General features: G+C 41.3%; 1 protein-coding gene across 2 annotated transcripts in view; it reads right to left on the minus strand.

Moving 5' to 3' along the window:
• Window positions 1-17,288, minus strand: part of LOC126354731 (alanine--glyoxylate aminotransferase 2, mitochondrial-like) — a 120,526-nt gene that overhangs the window by 38,981 nt on the left and 64,257 nt on the right. For both annotated transcript variants that reach the window (XM_050004593.1, XM_050004594.1), the window contains 2 exons: window positions 15,894-16,091; window positions 8,912-9,004 (listed from right to left, as the gene is read on the minus strand). In XM_050004593.1, the coding sequence (XP_049860550.1) occupies window positions 8,912-9,004; window positions 15,894-16,091 (291 nt within the window). The remainder of the gene's footprint in view (window positions 1-8,911; window positions 9,005-15,893; window positions 16,092-17,288) is intronic.

Genomic DNA, 17,288 nt, shown 5'->3' on the forward strand with positions numbered 1-17,288 from the left:
GCTATTTCCTTTGTTGAAGGACTGTACTGCTTCAGGATTCTACCAATAAACCGCAATCTAGAGTTCGCCTTACCCGTTACAAGTGTAATCTGATCATTCCATTTGAGATCATTTCGAATAGTCACACCCAGATACTTGACTGATGTTACCGCTTCCAACGACTGATCATTTATTTTGTACTCGTACATTAATCGGGATTTTCACCTTGTTATAAGCCTTAGGTTACACTTACTAATATTGAAAGGTAACTACCAGTCATTACACCACACATTTATTTTCTGCAAATCCTCGTTGATTTATTCACAACTTTCCTGTAGACTACAGCAGCATCGGCAAACAGTCTAAGGCCACTGTCAATACCATCAACCAGATCGTTTATGTAAATCATAAAAAGCAGAGGACCTGTTACTCTGCCCTGGGGCTCACCTGAAGTTACTCTTGTTTCTGTTAAAGTGTTACACATGGATTCTTACAGATGCAATGAGCCAAATAACTGGATGTGTTTGCAATGAACTGTAATGAATTAATTAGTTTCAGGTTCAAAAACTGGGAGAATACAGTAGGTCAGATTCTCTGTAGAGTGGAAGAGCAAAGACATGAGATTTTGCAGAAGGGCTTAATGAGGTAAACTGGGCCACTTCTAGCATGCGCTGACCAGATGTTGTGCCACCCACCCACCCTATTCCTGGGCCATATAGAGAAGTCCACCCTAAGCACTCTTAATCCACTTTGAGAGCTGCCACCTATTACATACCAAGAAGTCCCTACCACATAGTCTACTCATCTGTGCTCATCGCCTCTGTACTGATGGGCACTAGCTTTCCCAATATGCTGAAGGTCTCACTGAGGCCAATAACTTAGACAGCAAACATAAATTAGAATGTAAGTGACTTCTGAAATTTTCCCGGCGTATTTGTTCTTCTAATAATTTCCGGGTATGCAGCCGGATCCCGTCGACATTCTGCCACGATATTTCGGCCCAGAGACGTCCGGCCATCATCAGGGGATCCGGCTGCATACCCGGAAATTATTAGTAGAATGTAAGTGGTTAAAAAAAGAGTATTCACTCATGAAATGGTGAACCTCACGGTGATAGAAGATCAGCCAAGCCACTGGGAGAGGTTTAATACCTAGGAGCTTGTTCCCATGAACAGAAGATCAGTGATGCCAAAGGGGCACCATCTGCTGACAGCCTTTGTTGCTGGATGTACTGCGTGGCCTGATACAGGGCAAAGAGCTCTGCTGTAGAGATGGGTTCATTCGTGTGAACTACTTCATTCATTTCACTCTTTGCCATGAAGCATTCAAATGAAGTAGTTCATGAAGTACGGAAGCCTGGTGAAGTTGCCCAGTTCGCCGCTCAGCCACAGCTATGCTCGCTTTGCCTCACTCTTACAATAAAGCTTCGTAATACTTCATAATTTTACCAACAGATGGCCAAATTCTGTAGTAACGTGCACACGACGTTTTACGCTCTTACAGGCTCTGAGTTAAATAGAGCATGGTCGAAGGGGACAAAGGAAAGATAAACAGAGAAGCCTGTCACATATAAAGAAGGTATTACATTTAATCTCGACATTTTCTCATGAAGTGCCCAAAAAAAGTCTTTAACTGCCAAGTGAAACCTTATTTGTTGTATTCATGGACTGAGAACTAGGGCTACCTACGAAATGTAGTCCAATTTTATGTTCCTTTTAAAAATTAATCCAAAATAAAAAGAGTATGTTTACCACTGTCACAAAGTCTACATACCTAAGTTAAGTAATTATTCAGAAGTTTTCCTGTAGATTTTATTTTTGTTCAGAATAATAAAATTCAAACTGTAAACTGTCACCTATGGTCATTGGTATGATTTCAGGTAAAATCCTTCTTTATTTTACTCGGAAAGCAGTTTTTGTGTCTGTTCACCCTTATACAATGGCTTGCAACTCGCGATCGTGTAAAAGTAGTGAAATTTGGGGTTTCTTCACCGATTTAGGTGATGGAAAAGCAAAGTGCAACTGGTGTTCTAAGTGTATTTCATATAAAGTAGGAAATACATTTAACCTAGCGAGTCATGTTCGAGTGCTGCATCCAACAGTGTCATTGTCTGTCAGGCGCTTAGTGCCCCCTGCTCCTGCATCTTCCGATATTTCTTGGAGAAATAACCTGGACAATCCGGAACCAACATCAGCAATTGCCAGAAGCGAACAGCAGTCAGTGCCGGAAAATAACAGTATCACTTCATTATCAGACAGCAGACATCAATATCACACAACATTACCTATGTATTTTCCGAAACCTCTTTCGTACGAAAGAAATCAGGAGATAGATTTCGCACTTCTGGAGACTGTTGTTAAGGATTATTTACCCTTCAACATATGGAAAGCAAACATTTCCAAGGTTTTGTAGGCAGACTGAATGGTGCTTACAGAATGCCAGCTCAGAAGACCATTTCCAATAAACTACTACAACAACTGTACGCAATGATGAAAGAAATTGTGAGAGTCAAAATTAATTCTGCCGAAGCGGTTGTGCTGACAATGGATGGGTGGACCTCAACCACAAATGAGAGTTATTTGTCAGTGACAGCATACTACTTTAAAGACCTGGAGCTGGCGTCTTCCCTCCTAGAGTGCTTTAAATATGACGAAAGGCACACATAAGAAAAACTCTCCGGAGAACTGTGACATGTCACAAGGGAATGGGGCATACAAGAAAAAGTCGTGTGTGTTGTTAGCAACAATGCTGCTAATATTGTGGTAGCTATAAGACTCACAGCCTAGAAACACATCCCCTGCTTTGCACACACAACTCAATTTAATTGTTCATAATGGGCTTCCGCACATTCAACCCATTCTGAATAAAGTAAAAAAAAAAAATTGAATTTTTTAAAACAAGTTCCCAGGCCAGAACGAAACTGAAAAAGATGCAAGAACAGTTAAAAGAGCCAGTTCTGACACTAAAACAGGACACTGTTACAAAATGGAATTCAACCTATAATATGCTGTGAAGATTAATAGAGGTTAAGAATTCCCTAATAACAGTTTGAATTATCCGGATCTTCCATATCTGACTGCAGAGGACATTGAAAGTGTAACACAAGCCTGTGGCCTGTTGAAAGTTCTCACAGACTGCACCGAGGAAATGTCAAGTGAAAATGATGTCACTGTTTCTGAAATTATACTCCTTAGTCGCTCGTTGAAAAAATGGGGTTGCAGGTTTGTTAATAACATTAAAATTCATGTAGACATCCAAGAGATGGCCGAAAAGTTAGCTGAAGACCTAAAACGACGATTTCGAAATGTAGAGGAAAATTCCATTTTCACAGAAGCAACTTCATTGGCTCCCCGGTTCAAATTACATGGTTTTTCTGATAAAAATTCTGCTGAGATTGTGAAATTCAACCTGATCAGCCACTGTGAGAAGTTTGTGACGAACACATCCACTGCTACATCTACAACCACTGAATATACTTCTAGTCTCTGGCTCAAATTTGATGAAGTGTTTTCCAGGCTGCAGAGAGCTGCCGCAATAGTGGAAGTGGACAAATATTTACAAGAGCCCCTGGTTCAAATGGCTCCGAGCACTATGGGACTTAACTTCTGAGGTCATCAGTCCCCTAGAACTTAGAACTACTTAAACCTAATTAACCTAAGGACATCACACACATCCATGCCTGAGGCAGGATTCGAACCTGCGACTGTAGCGTCGCGAAGTTCCAGACTGTAGCGTCTAGAAGCGCTCGGCCACTCCAGCCGGCCAGGAGCCCCTGCTACAAAGACACGGCAATCCACTTCAGCAGTGGTCTGAACGGCTGTCAGTATACCCCTCCCTCTTTGAGTTTGCAAAAATACGACTGTGTATTGTTGCAATATCCACGCCATGTGAAAGAGTGTTCTCGAAGGTAGGACACCTTCCAACTGACAGAAGAAATCGCCTGACAGGAAAAAAGTGGAACAAATCATGTTATTAAACGGAAATCTCTGAACATTCCCCAAATCCATTATGTTTATTCGTAAATATGTATGGTTTTTTTTAAATGTAATTAGGACAATCCTCAAATTGACATTTAGTATAATTATTTCAATAATGTGTATGAGATAAACATTCCCACATGAACGATTATCTTTCAAGCGTGGATTCCACACATGCTTCAGTTCCAGGCTCACAAGGTAAGCAGTTTATTTTCATGTTGGCTGTGCGTGCTCACACAGCCAGCCCCTTCCTTTATATCTTTAATATTCATTTGTCTGCAAGCGCTGCCAACGGTAGGCTACCCGTAGACACGAAGTGTAACTGCACAAATAGTCATGGATAATGATGTCAGCACTGCAGGAAGCAGCTGACGCTGCCTTCCCTTCGCCCCCTCACCTCCCCAACCCCTCCTAAACCTATCTTTCCCCACAAACACCACGTGATTCGCCGACAGGCAGTAGAGGGAGGACTGAAGTGAAGGGAGAATGAGTGACGTAGCGCCAATGTAGTGGGAGAGAGGGGAAGAGAGTGAGTGAACTAGAAAAAGTGTGGAGTGTTCTATCTGTGAAGAGTTTGAAGTACCAGTTCATTGAAATTGAGTGGTTAGTTCAAACTTCACTGGAGTGAAGTGTTCATTTGAACGAATCATTCATGAGCTCCCCATTACGAGCTGTAATACAGAGCAGAGTTCAGTAAGCTGATACCTAAAATGGTCGGTGCCAATGATGAAGGCAAACCTGACACCACAGTCAGTCCGAGAGCCATCAGTGTACACAAAGGTACTATAGCGAAGTTTGAGAAATTTAAGTGGATAGAACAAGTCTGGAGTAGTGTCCTTAGGAAGCTAATGAAGCCCAAGGTGAACACGGGCCACCACACGAAGCCAAAGTGGTAAGGGTTCATGCCATCAGGAAAGTGACAGGCAGCATGAAGTTAAGCTGCTGGAGCAATAGCTGGGAGTGAAATCCAGGAGGTGACAGAGAAGAGGGATGTGCGCCATACTGAAGGTCAAAGGAGTAATTGAAGAAGGAGGCATATGACGGGTGACCAGGCATGGCAGACAAACAGTACGTGTATCCACTGAGGAGAACATCATGTCAGTGTAACAGTGGAAGTTTTGCAGCTTTTGCATACAGACTTAACTAGGCTACTGTAAAAGGCACCAATGGCCAAACAGATTGCATGATGCTGGATTGTACCGAGATGGCATAAGATGGTTGGATGTGCAGATGCATAAACAAATCACTCATAGTCTAGTTTCGAACGGACAAGGGATCAGTATAAACTGAAGAGGGTGGTCCAACTCACTCCCCAAAAAGTGAAATGTAGGACATGGAGTGACAAGTTACAGCAGGCAGCCATGTAAGATACATGAGAGGATCTAGAAAATTTTCTTTCGAGCATGAGCCCCACAAATTTTGTAGTTTCAGCAAACAGAAGAGCAACAGACACAGCATGTGAAGATACTGGAAGAAACCCATTGTGCTGCCAGAAATTCATACAAACGGTCTTGTGATTAGAAAAGTGAAAGCCATTGTCGGTGCTCCACAAGTAAAGTGATCAAGACAATGTTGGAGATGCTGCTAAAGAAGACATGTCCATGGAGAACTGGAATAGATCGCAAAACTGTCAACAAAAAGGGAGCTGGAGGTGCTTGGTGGAAGACAGGCCATAATAGGGTTAATGGTTATAGCAAAGAAGATGACACTCAGGACAGAACCTTGCGGCACATTGTTTTCCTGGATAAAGGTGTCTAAATTCCCGAAGGAAACAGGGCAGGCAGCCTCTGAAGCCCCAGATGCAGAGAATTTGGAGGATACCAGTCCTCCATCAGGGGTTGTACGCTTTCTCCAGATCAAAAAACATGGCCACAGTCACCTTGGAAACAGCTGGTGAGAGAAATGGGGTGGTAGTAGAAGGAAGGTGTTTGCCCTTACTGGGCTTCAAGCCAGAATCTGGGAAACGTCTTCTGCCCAGATACAATTGTACATATGAAGGAGAAAGTGCTTGCCTGCAAGAGAAATGTGCTGCAACATCTGCATATGAACATAGTCTGCCTTGGGGCGGAGGATTGGGATGAAGTGAGAGCCTGATCTAGCTCCCTTGTAGTAAAAGCAACATTATAGTACTCACAATTCTGAGAAGAGAAGGGTATTGCCTGAGCCTCCTCAACTCGTTTTCAATGGAGGAAGGCAGGGTGACAGTGGGAGGACTTCAAAATCTCCACAAAATAGTGGCCCATGGTGTTTGGGATAGCAGTAGAGACAACTATGACATCTTTTACTATGGTCAAACTGGAAATTGGGGAATGGACCTTGATCCCAGAGAGCCATTGTAGGTTGACCCCCATGACTGAAGAGGGCGTGGAACTGATAAAAGAAATAGTAAATGAAATTCAGCTAGCGTTTTTGCTATCCTAAAGAACGCGAAGACGCTGTGCACACAACTGTTATGACACTGTTCATACAACTGTTTATAATAAATGAATTTCGTCACTGTGGGATGATCATTAAAAATGTGTAGAGCATGTCTCTGTGCACAAAATGCATTGTAGCATTACTGGGATACAGCACAGTAAAGATGAAATGCAAGGAACAGAACATTCTACAGTGGTAAGGATAACATTTGTAAAGTATTCTGTCTCGTCATCACAACTGGGAAACAGTTGTTTGTTGTAGGTCACCAGGGAGAAGTCAAGCCTCCAGTCAGCCTTAGTAAGCTGCAATTTGGATGTGCACGTAGGTGGGGTAGGAGTCAGCAAACCGACAGCACATGGGAAATGGCCACTCAAGTACATGTCAGAGAGAACGGACCATTCACGATGATGGGCAAGCTGGGCATTGCAGAAGGATAGGTCCAAGTGAGAATAGGTGTGAGTGGAGTCAAAGGAATGTGGGCACACTCCTGTGTTATTGCCTAATAAGCCAGAGGAAGTCTACCCTGGTGAAAGGGTGGGGGGGGGCAAAACAGACCGTGGATTTGGTGATTCCAAGTGGAGCCATAACTCCTTGTTGGATTTAAGGCTGAGAACATCCCACTGGAGGAGAGTCATGACAGAGAAAGGGGAGTAGGGAAAAAATGAATGGGTCTCACATTGGCAGCTGCTGAGTGACAGCCTTTGAAGACTCTGGACTACATGGCACAGAGGTTGGAGGATCCTGCTCAATGAGATCTTAAGCATTGTCAGCATCCTCCCTCAGTTGGTCTGTGTTGTCCACAGCAGAAAAATGGTAGTGCACCGACAACAAGGAGGTCGGCCGGGGAAGAGTACCATGTGGCGATGCTGTTGAAGAGGATCTCCAATTCGGTGAAGTAGAATTCCGTTTGCTTTTGTTTGATTTCTTGGAGCCTTTGCAGTTGGCAAATGAAGATTCGGATGTTTGTTGGCTGGAGGATCATAAAAAATCTTCACAGGAGTATTCTTTGTCCTATCCAACCTCCTGGTTGTGTATCAGGTGATTGAGCAGCCTAGTGTAAATAACACCACATGAAGAATCCAGCATTTGATGAGCCTCGACATGAACAGGACAGCCACAGAGGAGTGAAGCTGCAAGCAGCTGTGCTTGACAGTCACAAGTAAGTCTCCAAAAGCAAAATGCCACTGTATGAATGAAAGCAGGGCTGGCAATTGCATCAACACATTTCTGAATAATAAATGGATGAAACATAGCAAAGGACTGACTGCCTTCAGTACATGAAACAACAAGGAACCAAGGTGCAGCCGGGAGGGTCTTTGTGTCATAAACCTTATTCCATTTATGTCTAATAGATGTAGACTGAGAAGATGATGACTGGCTCATTGTGAGAAAATCCCCCATGATTGCCAGCATCTCCACTGGCATGCTCCTTCCAAGTGGGGGGCTCCCCCTAAGAGTGGGGATCACCTGCCTTGGTGATTGTTCACACGTCCTGAACACCTAAAAGAGGTGACCAATTGGCAATCTGGGAAGGTAACAGCTCAGGCAATCACACCTCCCTGAGCCTGGCCTGTACCAGGGGGTATATGCGAACCCAACCAGTCAACTCGGGGCTGGGAATTATGCATTACCCAGTCACCTGTTACACGTCAGATGCCGGACTTCAGGAGCATACAAGAAAAAAGAAGAGACAAGGAGGTACCTCAAATGCTGAAACAGAGGAAGGATAGGAGAAGGGGAATGAAGAAAGAAAAAAAGAATGAAAAAACAGTGGAGGGGCTATTCTGTCATGAGGCTACTGAAAATTCAGAGAGAGAGAGAGAGAGAGAGAGAGAGAGAGAGAGAGAGAGAGAGAGAGAGAGAGAGAGAGATATTAGCATTCTGTCCTTTTCATATCAATGTATTGGAGATGGGATTGAACCGTCGTCCTCCCGAATGCGAGTCCAGTGTGCTAACCACTGCGCCACCTCGCTCGGTGAATTCTAAGTGATTCTGGGCTCTTGTTGTCAACGTAAAGTATGTTTTTATCCCACAAAACTTTGATGTCCTGTATAGACATGTTCTCCAGTCAGCATGCAATTGAGTTAAATATGCTCCCACTTGTTCACAAGATTTAATGTCCATTTGGATTACAAAATTCTACTGAGTTGTTGACTGTGTCATTTTGTAACGCAGAAGAATTTCACAGAATCATGCTCTTGGCAGTAAGTGCTGACTTTAATTGATCAAAAGTGATAATATTCTTGTTCATTCAGAGCATGATTCTGTATCTCCATGACAATATTGTACACAGGGAAGATACTCATATTCTTTGAGATTCTGGCATAAATTCCCAGAGGAATGTGTGTGGTGACGCCATGCAGTTCTGTATTAGAGGTCACAGTGCATATGGTTTCAACTTTTCCACAGTTAACAAAGCAACTTTATAGGGTTTGGAAAGTGTGTATCAGAGAAACATGACTGTAGTTTAAAGAACTAGGACTTATTGATGGCGAGTTCTTTATTTTATATCTTACAACTTGAAAAGTGTTACTTACTTCATCTGCAATGCATACGCCACCATTTATCCTCACCAATTCATAAGCTCTTTTTAAATAACCCTTTGGAAACTGAACTATTCCTCCAAGTCCCTGAAAACAGAAAAAATACTGGATATGTATATCAATTTTATACAAATTCATACAGATACTTCTCACAATAAATCATTATTGCATGTTAACCATAAAATTTTAGAAGTATGAGCTTCATGTTGAAAATTGTATGTGTTCAAAAAATCAAGATGATGTGTTTATGTTGCTACATTCAGTGTGAAGACTGGTTTGATGGAGCTCTCTGTGCTAGTCTATCCTGTGCAAGCCTCTATTTTTGCACAGCTACTCCAAACTACTTCCACTTCAGTCTAATTAATGTGATCAAATGTCATTCTCCCTCTGCAGTTTTCACTCCCCACACTTGTCCGCACGATCATATTAAATATTCCATAATGCCTCAGTATGTATCCTGTCAACTTTTATTCAAGTTGAGCCATAATTCAATTTTCAGTATTCATTAGTGCAGTTCAGTATCTCTCCACTAGTTGCTTGGTAAACTCATCTCGTCTTCAATGTTCTTCCATAGCATTACATTTCAGAAGCTTTTGTTATCTTCTTGTCTATACCACTTATTATTGTTCACATCTCAATTTCATATAAGACTACTTTAGGTTCTCAACCAATGCTTTCAGAAAAGACTTTCTTACATTTAAGTTTATATTCTGTACATTTAAATTTACATTCTCTTTTTCAGGAATGTTATTTTCAGACTGCAGTTTGTACCACCTGTTATTCTGCTTCCCAAATGGGAAAAGTTATATACTACATTTAATGTCTCACTTCCTGATCTAATTTCATCAGTATAACTTTCTTTAATTCAGATGCACTTCATTATCTTTGCCTTACCTTTGTTGATGTTCAAGCTATAGCTGTTCAAGTTATAGCCTTTTTTTCAAGATGCTAACCATTTTATTCACCTGGCATTCAAAGTCCTTTGCCATCCGTGACAGAATTATAACGCCTTGCCTACATTAAAATTTTTATTTCTACACTCTGAACTTTAATTCCTTTCCCAGATTTCTCCTATTTCGTTTGCTGCTTGCTCAGTGTACAGATTCAATGATGTAAGATATAGGTGCCAATCTTGTTTCATTCCTTATCTATTACTGCCTCCCTTCCATGTCATTTTATAATATGTGGAACTATTTACACTAAACTAATTTTATCTTCATTAGGACAGTTTGTTATTATTATTATTATTATTATTATATTATTATTATTATTAGTATTAGTATAAATGTTGTTTATGATTCTAGCTGATGAAATATATTTTAAGTTCTTGGTATGCATTTCTCCTATTGTCTTTCTGATATTTGGAAGCAGTTTGTGAAAGACTTTCCCAATGCAACACAACAGTCTTTCTCGGACTCAGGGCAAGGGTAAATAATTTATGAATAACTGTGTTCTCTCTCTCTCATGCACGCGCGCACACACACACACACACACAGACACACACACACACACACACACACACACTATTGTTCATAAAAATTACAACACCAAGAAGGAGACATGTGATTACAATGAAATTTATTCACGACTGCTAGCGACATACCAATATACTAATGATTAGAAGTACACTACCATACATGCACTATGACTGCCAGAATTCAGTTTGGTGTGAAGCTGCCATATGTTCTACTCAAAGCCTCTAGATGTTTCACTCAATCATAGTGCCTGGATAAGCTGCAGGGGCAACTGCCATGTGGCTTGTAGGAGCATCCGTAAAGCATCGACACTAGTTGGAAGAGGATCACGGGTGGATTTGATGGATGACTTCTCAAATGCATGTGCAGGCCAGGGAATCAGTCATACATATCATTCTTCAAAGGAGGTTTGCACATTCCTTACCACCAGTGGCCTTGTGGCCAGGCTTTGGCCTCTTGAAATATCTCATATGGATCTGCTTACAGGAGGGACATTGCTTGAGGCTCTAAAACATCTATGATATAGAGGTTGCTGTTACAGTGTACTCAGTACTTAGAAGACAAGATCATATGTTACAGCTAACGGTACCCCAAATCCTCACACTTGGAATTTGTCAGCTACGCCACTCAACAATGCAGTCCGCCAGATAGCTGTCACCATGGCAGCATTTACTACATATGCTGCCATCACTGTAGGGAATGTCAAAGGAGGACTCATCTGAAAACACTAAATTTTGTTTCTCAACACACCAATGACTGTGTTTGTGTGCCCGCAGCAGTCTGAGGTGTTAGTTGTTTCCTGACAATGGAAGATGATACAATGGCTTAATGCCACCAGTCCAGCCCTCTGCAGCAGGTGTTGAACCATCAACGTGTACTTTTATACACCCATTGCAATGCTCCAGCATTGAGTCAATGCTATGGATGAAGCTATTTTGTCAGTTATGGGCACACGGAAAAGGTGGCAGCCATTGTGCACTATCTCTGTTGGTCCATTATGGCCAATGGTCATCGGCTGGTACGTGCTTTTCAATTCAATAAACTTTACCAACACTTTAAGACATTCTATTTTATTCTGAAAGCAATCAGTTTTGGCAATTCATTTTGCAGCAGTATGGATCAGCTGCACAGTGATTGGAATTCACGATGTCCAGTTTTATGGCACTATACGATAAATTCGTTGTTTTGAAAAAAGCGTGTGGGGCCTGAAGATGGCAAAATGAATTGCTGAAAGTGGTTGCTTTCAGAATAAAATAAAATTTCTTAAAGTGTATGGCTGTTGGCAAAGTTTATTGAATTGAAAATCCTGCACCTTGGTTGCATTACATGGTCCAGTACCCACTAGTCACTGACACACACTCAGAGCGACGTGCCCTGTATGAGCTACAATGTCATGGTATGATAAACCCATTTCCTAGTGATAATCATTTTGCCCCATTCCAACTTAACTCGTACACTGATACTGCACCCTTCCAGATTGATAAGGCAAGCCAGAAATTGCTTGCACAGTTCACCTGACAGCTTTGCATGAACTGAGCATGGTGTAATACTGAAATGTCTGGACACACAAAAGGGGGTGTTGCCGGGCCTATCTGCATGCCATCTGAAAACTTAATGAAGTGTTATGCATTATGATTCCAGAGTTCTAAACATCCCCTATTTTGGAGTGATTCAGGCCATTTCTTCTTGGTATTACAGTTTTTCAAACAGTTGTGAGTATTGTCTTGGGCACTACACTATCCCAGGACTGCATCTGGAATGGGGTGAGGGTTGTGGGTGGTGGAGTGAGTTGAGGTGGAATGGGTGGTGGAGTAGGTGACAGGAGGCAGGTAGGGCAGCCCAAGTAATGAAGGGAATTGTGGCTGAGGACTGGGAGGGAGTGGCAGCAAGGGAACAGTAAGGAATGTGGCGTCAGTGAGCTCATGCTATCAGAGGTAGGGGTTGTCGATGGTGTGGCAAATGATAAGAGTGGATGAGCACGTTGTAAAGGGGACAGACAGACAGACAGAGTGAGAGAGAGGGAGAGGGGGAGATGAGAGAGAGGTAGATTACAGAGAGGAAAGTGCAAGTTTAGACTATAAAATGCAGTGGGAGGCATTGGGACAGTAGTAAGTGGCAAGTGGTAAAACAGGAACTATTGGAGATTAATGCCAAAACTGCAGGATGACATATGTCATCTACATAATTCAGAAAAGGTGGGATCCAGATGGCATAGGCTGTAAAACAACTATTTAAGTCAATCATGTTGTACTCAGTAGCATGTACTTCCCACTAGGTGAACAACTTGCTCTTGGCCACAGACTAGTGATGGCCATTCATTCACATGGTTGGTTGTCATATCCGTATAAAAGGCTATACAAAAGTTATAGCAGGTGTGGTACACAGAATGACTGCTTTCACAGGTGGTCCTGCCTCTGATATGATAGCATATACCTCTGACCAGACTGGAATAGAATGTACTGGATGAGTGCAGGGGTCAGGTCTTGCACTTGGGTCCTCACAGACGTATGACACATACAGCACGGTGTTTGAAGTAGGTGTGGCATAAGGACATATCAGAATATTTTTTAGCTTGTGTGATCAGTGGAATAACACTCTGGGAGGGGTTGGAAGGATATGGGAAGCATATTTCTCATTTCTGGGCAAAACGGTAGTTTGAAAAAGCACTGGAAAGTTGTGGGCAAGTTATCCTGGTCAGAGGTGATACTGGGTGGTCAGTAGTGTTCCTTTGGAATTGGTTCATGTGCATGATTGGAGGATTAGCGATATGGGTTGATAAGGAAGAGGAGATCTGTTTGTGGACTAGATTTGGAGGGTACTGACTGTCTGTGAAGATCTTCAGCATACTGGTCAACGGACTGCTCATCACTGCAGATCCATCATTCACAGGTGGCCAGATTATATAGGATGGCAGCTATCAAAGTGGAGTACTGTTTACAGTACTATTGATAGTCTTGAGTTTTATAGCAGCTTTTATGAAGCATAAGACAAATCAACAAGATGGCATACTCAGCGAAGGAGGACCAGGTGAAGTGGATATGACAGGTGTTAAGCCTGCGAGAAATGAGTGTAAAGTGTCTTGATGTCCCGTAAAAATTTTAGCATCTGAAGTGTCATACAAGTGACCAACATCTTGCATTGAATTTATTTGTATCTCCCCCTCGGAGTAATAGTTATAAGAAGTATATAATTGACCAGGTATGCAAGGAATGAGATGGTGAATTTGGAGTTGATAGGACTATGTTAAAGACAGTGTTCAACATCAGCAAGGCCATGGGTATGAATATGAGGGATGCTGATGTACATCAACAATGATTTCCCTTGATCCAGGTGATAATGAGATTGTTGAGATGTGATGAGTAAAGGGGAGAGGTTCTAGAATGTACATAGGGATTTGAGTACACACTGGAGGACATGCTGTATTTCTGGTATTGGATTACTGTGACGGAGCTTGTAAGTGGAAGAGTCAAATAGTTTGAAACATAGCAAAGTAGAATATCTCCACTTGCTCTCTTAACACGACCAACTATTTCTTTCAGTTGACCCATTAATCAGTGTTCATTTCAGAAATGGGCAATGTTTGTTTCAGAAATTACATCTCATTTTAATGCTTTTTTTCCTTCTATGTAAAGAACACTACAATTCTTTAAAAATGTTGTATTTCGGGAAATCTTATTATTCAAAAATATCATAGTTCTAACAAAGAAAGGTTGATAAGATTATAGAATGTAAACTGTTTGAAGATCCAGCTCTGATTTTCCAGTGTTTTAAAATGATATTACTAGGAAAGTATGTTAGTTAATGAAATATCTCAAATATTTGATTTTGTTTCTACAATAACCTTGGTGGGCTATATTGCAAAATGCAAATGAAATGTCCATGTCTAAAAATCTGGGCCATAAATTAGATCCTAGATGCCACGTAAAGAATGTAAAGTCAATGGTTAAACAAATTAACTTGATTGCCAAAACTGGACTCAATTTGGAGACTGAATTTTAGCACTCTGCAAAAGCTTTCCATCACAAGTTTTTGAACAGACAAATTTGACAGTATCACAGTCAGCACCATTTAACAATTGTCAACATAAGTCACTGAGAAGTTACAGGCACCACTAAGCATTGAGCCCCTTAACATTCACAGTCAGTCGGCATTAATCCATAGTCATCTTTTTACTTGCTGCATCCAGACATGCCTCAGAATGCCCAAAGATACTGACCAACCCATCCAAGAGCTAGCCAAGCCTGACAGTACTTAACTTTAGTGATCTGATGGGAACCAATGTTACCACTGCAACAATGCTGTCGGCTTCATCTTCACTTAATCTTCAATAATTAGTTGTTGGTCGTACAAATGCATTAGATTTCAATGCATTTATGTAGGTACTTAGCCAATTTGGTGAGGATTAGCAAAAAATGTAAACTGCAAGATGTGCATGGGTGTGAAAAGAAAATTACATTGACTGTGACTTACATAACACCCATTTCATCTTGTTTATTCTAAATTTTACTTGAGCACCTATTTAAGAAGTGAACAACAGAAAAGTTCTGTATGAGGCATGAAGATCAGCAAACACTTTTGGTGAGGAACAAGGTGCAGTATTAACCTTGTTGTATAGTGTGCTTGCTGCTCATTTGGATGTGCATAATCATGAGCTGAGTCATATACAAGACAGCATGCAAATTCCAGAGTGAATCTAACACTGTGCGGTTAGCAAGAGCATTGACCACAAAAGGAAGGGTTCCGTGTTTGAGTCCCAGTCCAGCAAACAGTTTTAATTTGCCAAGAATTTTCACTGCATGCTAATTCATCATACCTCACCTAAATCACACATTCTTCCTTTTTGACTTAGTATGCTGCTGTTATCAGCTGCCGCTTCACGTTTTGTACAGAAGCTATGTAAAGAATTTGCAATCAACATTCAATGTTGTATTAGGTTATGTTCTAATAGGTCATGGCAAAGAAATGTGACCTGTTACTAACACTGTACCACTTCTGTCATATTTCTTTTCATTTTGCTATTAGAGCATCTGAACATTAGTGCGCTGAAACATGTAACAGCTAAAGACTGTCCATGTGATCTAGAAGCAAATAATTCTAAAACTTAGCATCCTATACATCTGAATATTAAGCATATTTCAATTAATCCAAGCTTATTCTTCTCTCATTTTACTTCTAGTTCAAAACTGACATCATGAAAATGCATATAAATGATTTTCGTTTAGTTGGTAAGCTATGACTCTACACTGAATCATTTGAGAGTAATTTACACATAATACATTTACTGCACTTATATTTTACAATACATGCCACAGAGACAAAGAACTTAAGTTGTAAAGGCACCACACAACAAATCATATTTCACTGTTCATACCCAGTGTATCAACTGTCAATGTCACAACACATATACCATGAAAGTTTTCAGAAAGACTCACTGTAATGATAAGTCTCTTTGAGTTTCTGTATGATAATTGCCAAAGTATTGTTTCAATTAAGTTTCTTACCTGTACAGCTTCAGCAAATAATCCAGCCACTTGTCCTCTTGGCAAAGAGTATTTGAAAATAGCTTCAAGCTGGTCATAATACAAATCACTAGCTTGGCACTTGTTTGGCTGGCAATCACAAGTCCGTGTTGTTTGTGCTGGAGAATCCCGACACTGAGCACCACCCCATATCCCCTGATACACATCAGGATTCATTGCCTGCAATAAAAAACCATTTAAATTTTACCTGCATCACTGAATAATCAACCAGTAAGAAACTTAGAAAAACTGTTCCTAATCAAGAAATAACTGATAGCACATAGACAGTGTGCAACATAAAAACATTAACAGTATTAATGTCTGGAAGAACCACACATAGCTTTCCAAGAATCTACATCTACATTTGTATTTACATCGATACCCGCAATCCACCTTACAGCATATGAGGAGGATGTCCCGTACCACTACTAATCATTTCCTTCCCTGTTCCACTCACAATTAGAATGAGTCAAAAATGACTGTCCATATGCCTCATTATGAGCCCCAATTTCTCATCTATTATCTTCATGATCCTTACACATAATATGCGTTGGAGACAACAGAATCGTTCTGCAGTCACTTTCAAATGCCAGTTCTCTAAATTTTCTCAATGGTATTTCTCAAAAGAATGTCACCTCTCCTCCAGGGATTCCCATTTGAGCTCCCAAAGTATTTCTGTAACACCTGCATATTGTTCAAACCAACAGTAACAAATTTGGCAGCGCATCTCTGAATTGCTCCATTTTCCTGCTGTTCTGGTATGGATCCCACACACTCAGGCAATACTCAAAAATAGGTCGCACTAGCATACTATGTGCAATCTCCTGTACACATGACCCAGAATCTCCTAGAATTCTCCCAATGAACCAAAGTAGACCACTTGCCTTTCCTACCACAATCCTCATATACTCATCCCATTTTGTATCGCTTTACAACACTATGCCCGCATAGTTAAATGATGTAATTGTGTCAGACCCATCAGGGTTGCTGAGAGCACTAATGCACTGTTTCCTGGACTCAGGCAGGCGTGCTGGGCCCGGATTGAATACCGGGTTGGTCCCCACATTTCAACTCAGTTACACAACTTGCAGACATTTGAAAATGTTCGCGCTGTTACATGGTTTACACGAGACACAGACAGCTGGAGTACACAAATTCCGTCCCGGGGGGTTCGGGGTGGCGGCAGGAATGGCATCCGGCCATGCTGCCAAATCTATAGTAACATGACTGACACTGCATTGCAGCGGGACCAAGGCCCCAAGGAAACGATGATGACTGTGTCAAGCAGGAAACAACTAATGATGTATCCAAACACTATGGGTTTGTTTTTCCTACTTATCCAGAATTCCGGACAGCTAATCAATGATTTCATGTGAG

The sequence above is a fragment of the Schistocerca gregaria genome, chromosome 3 (genome assembly GCF_023897955.1).
Source record: "Schistocerca gregaria isolate iqSchGreg1 chromosome 3, iqSchGreg1.2, whole genome shotgun sequence".
NCBI lineage: Eukaryota > Metazoa > Arthropoda > Insecta > Orthoptera > Acrididae > Schistocerca > Schistocerca gregaria.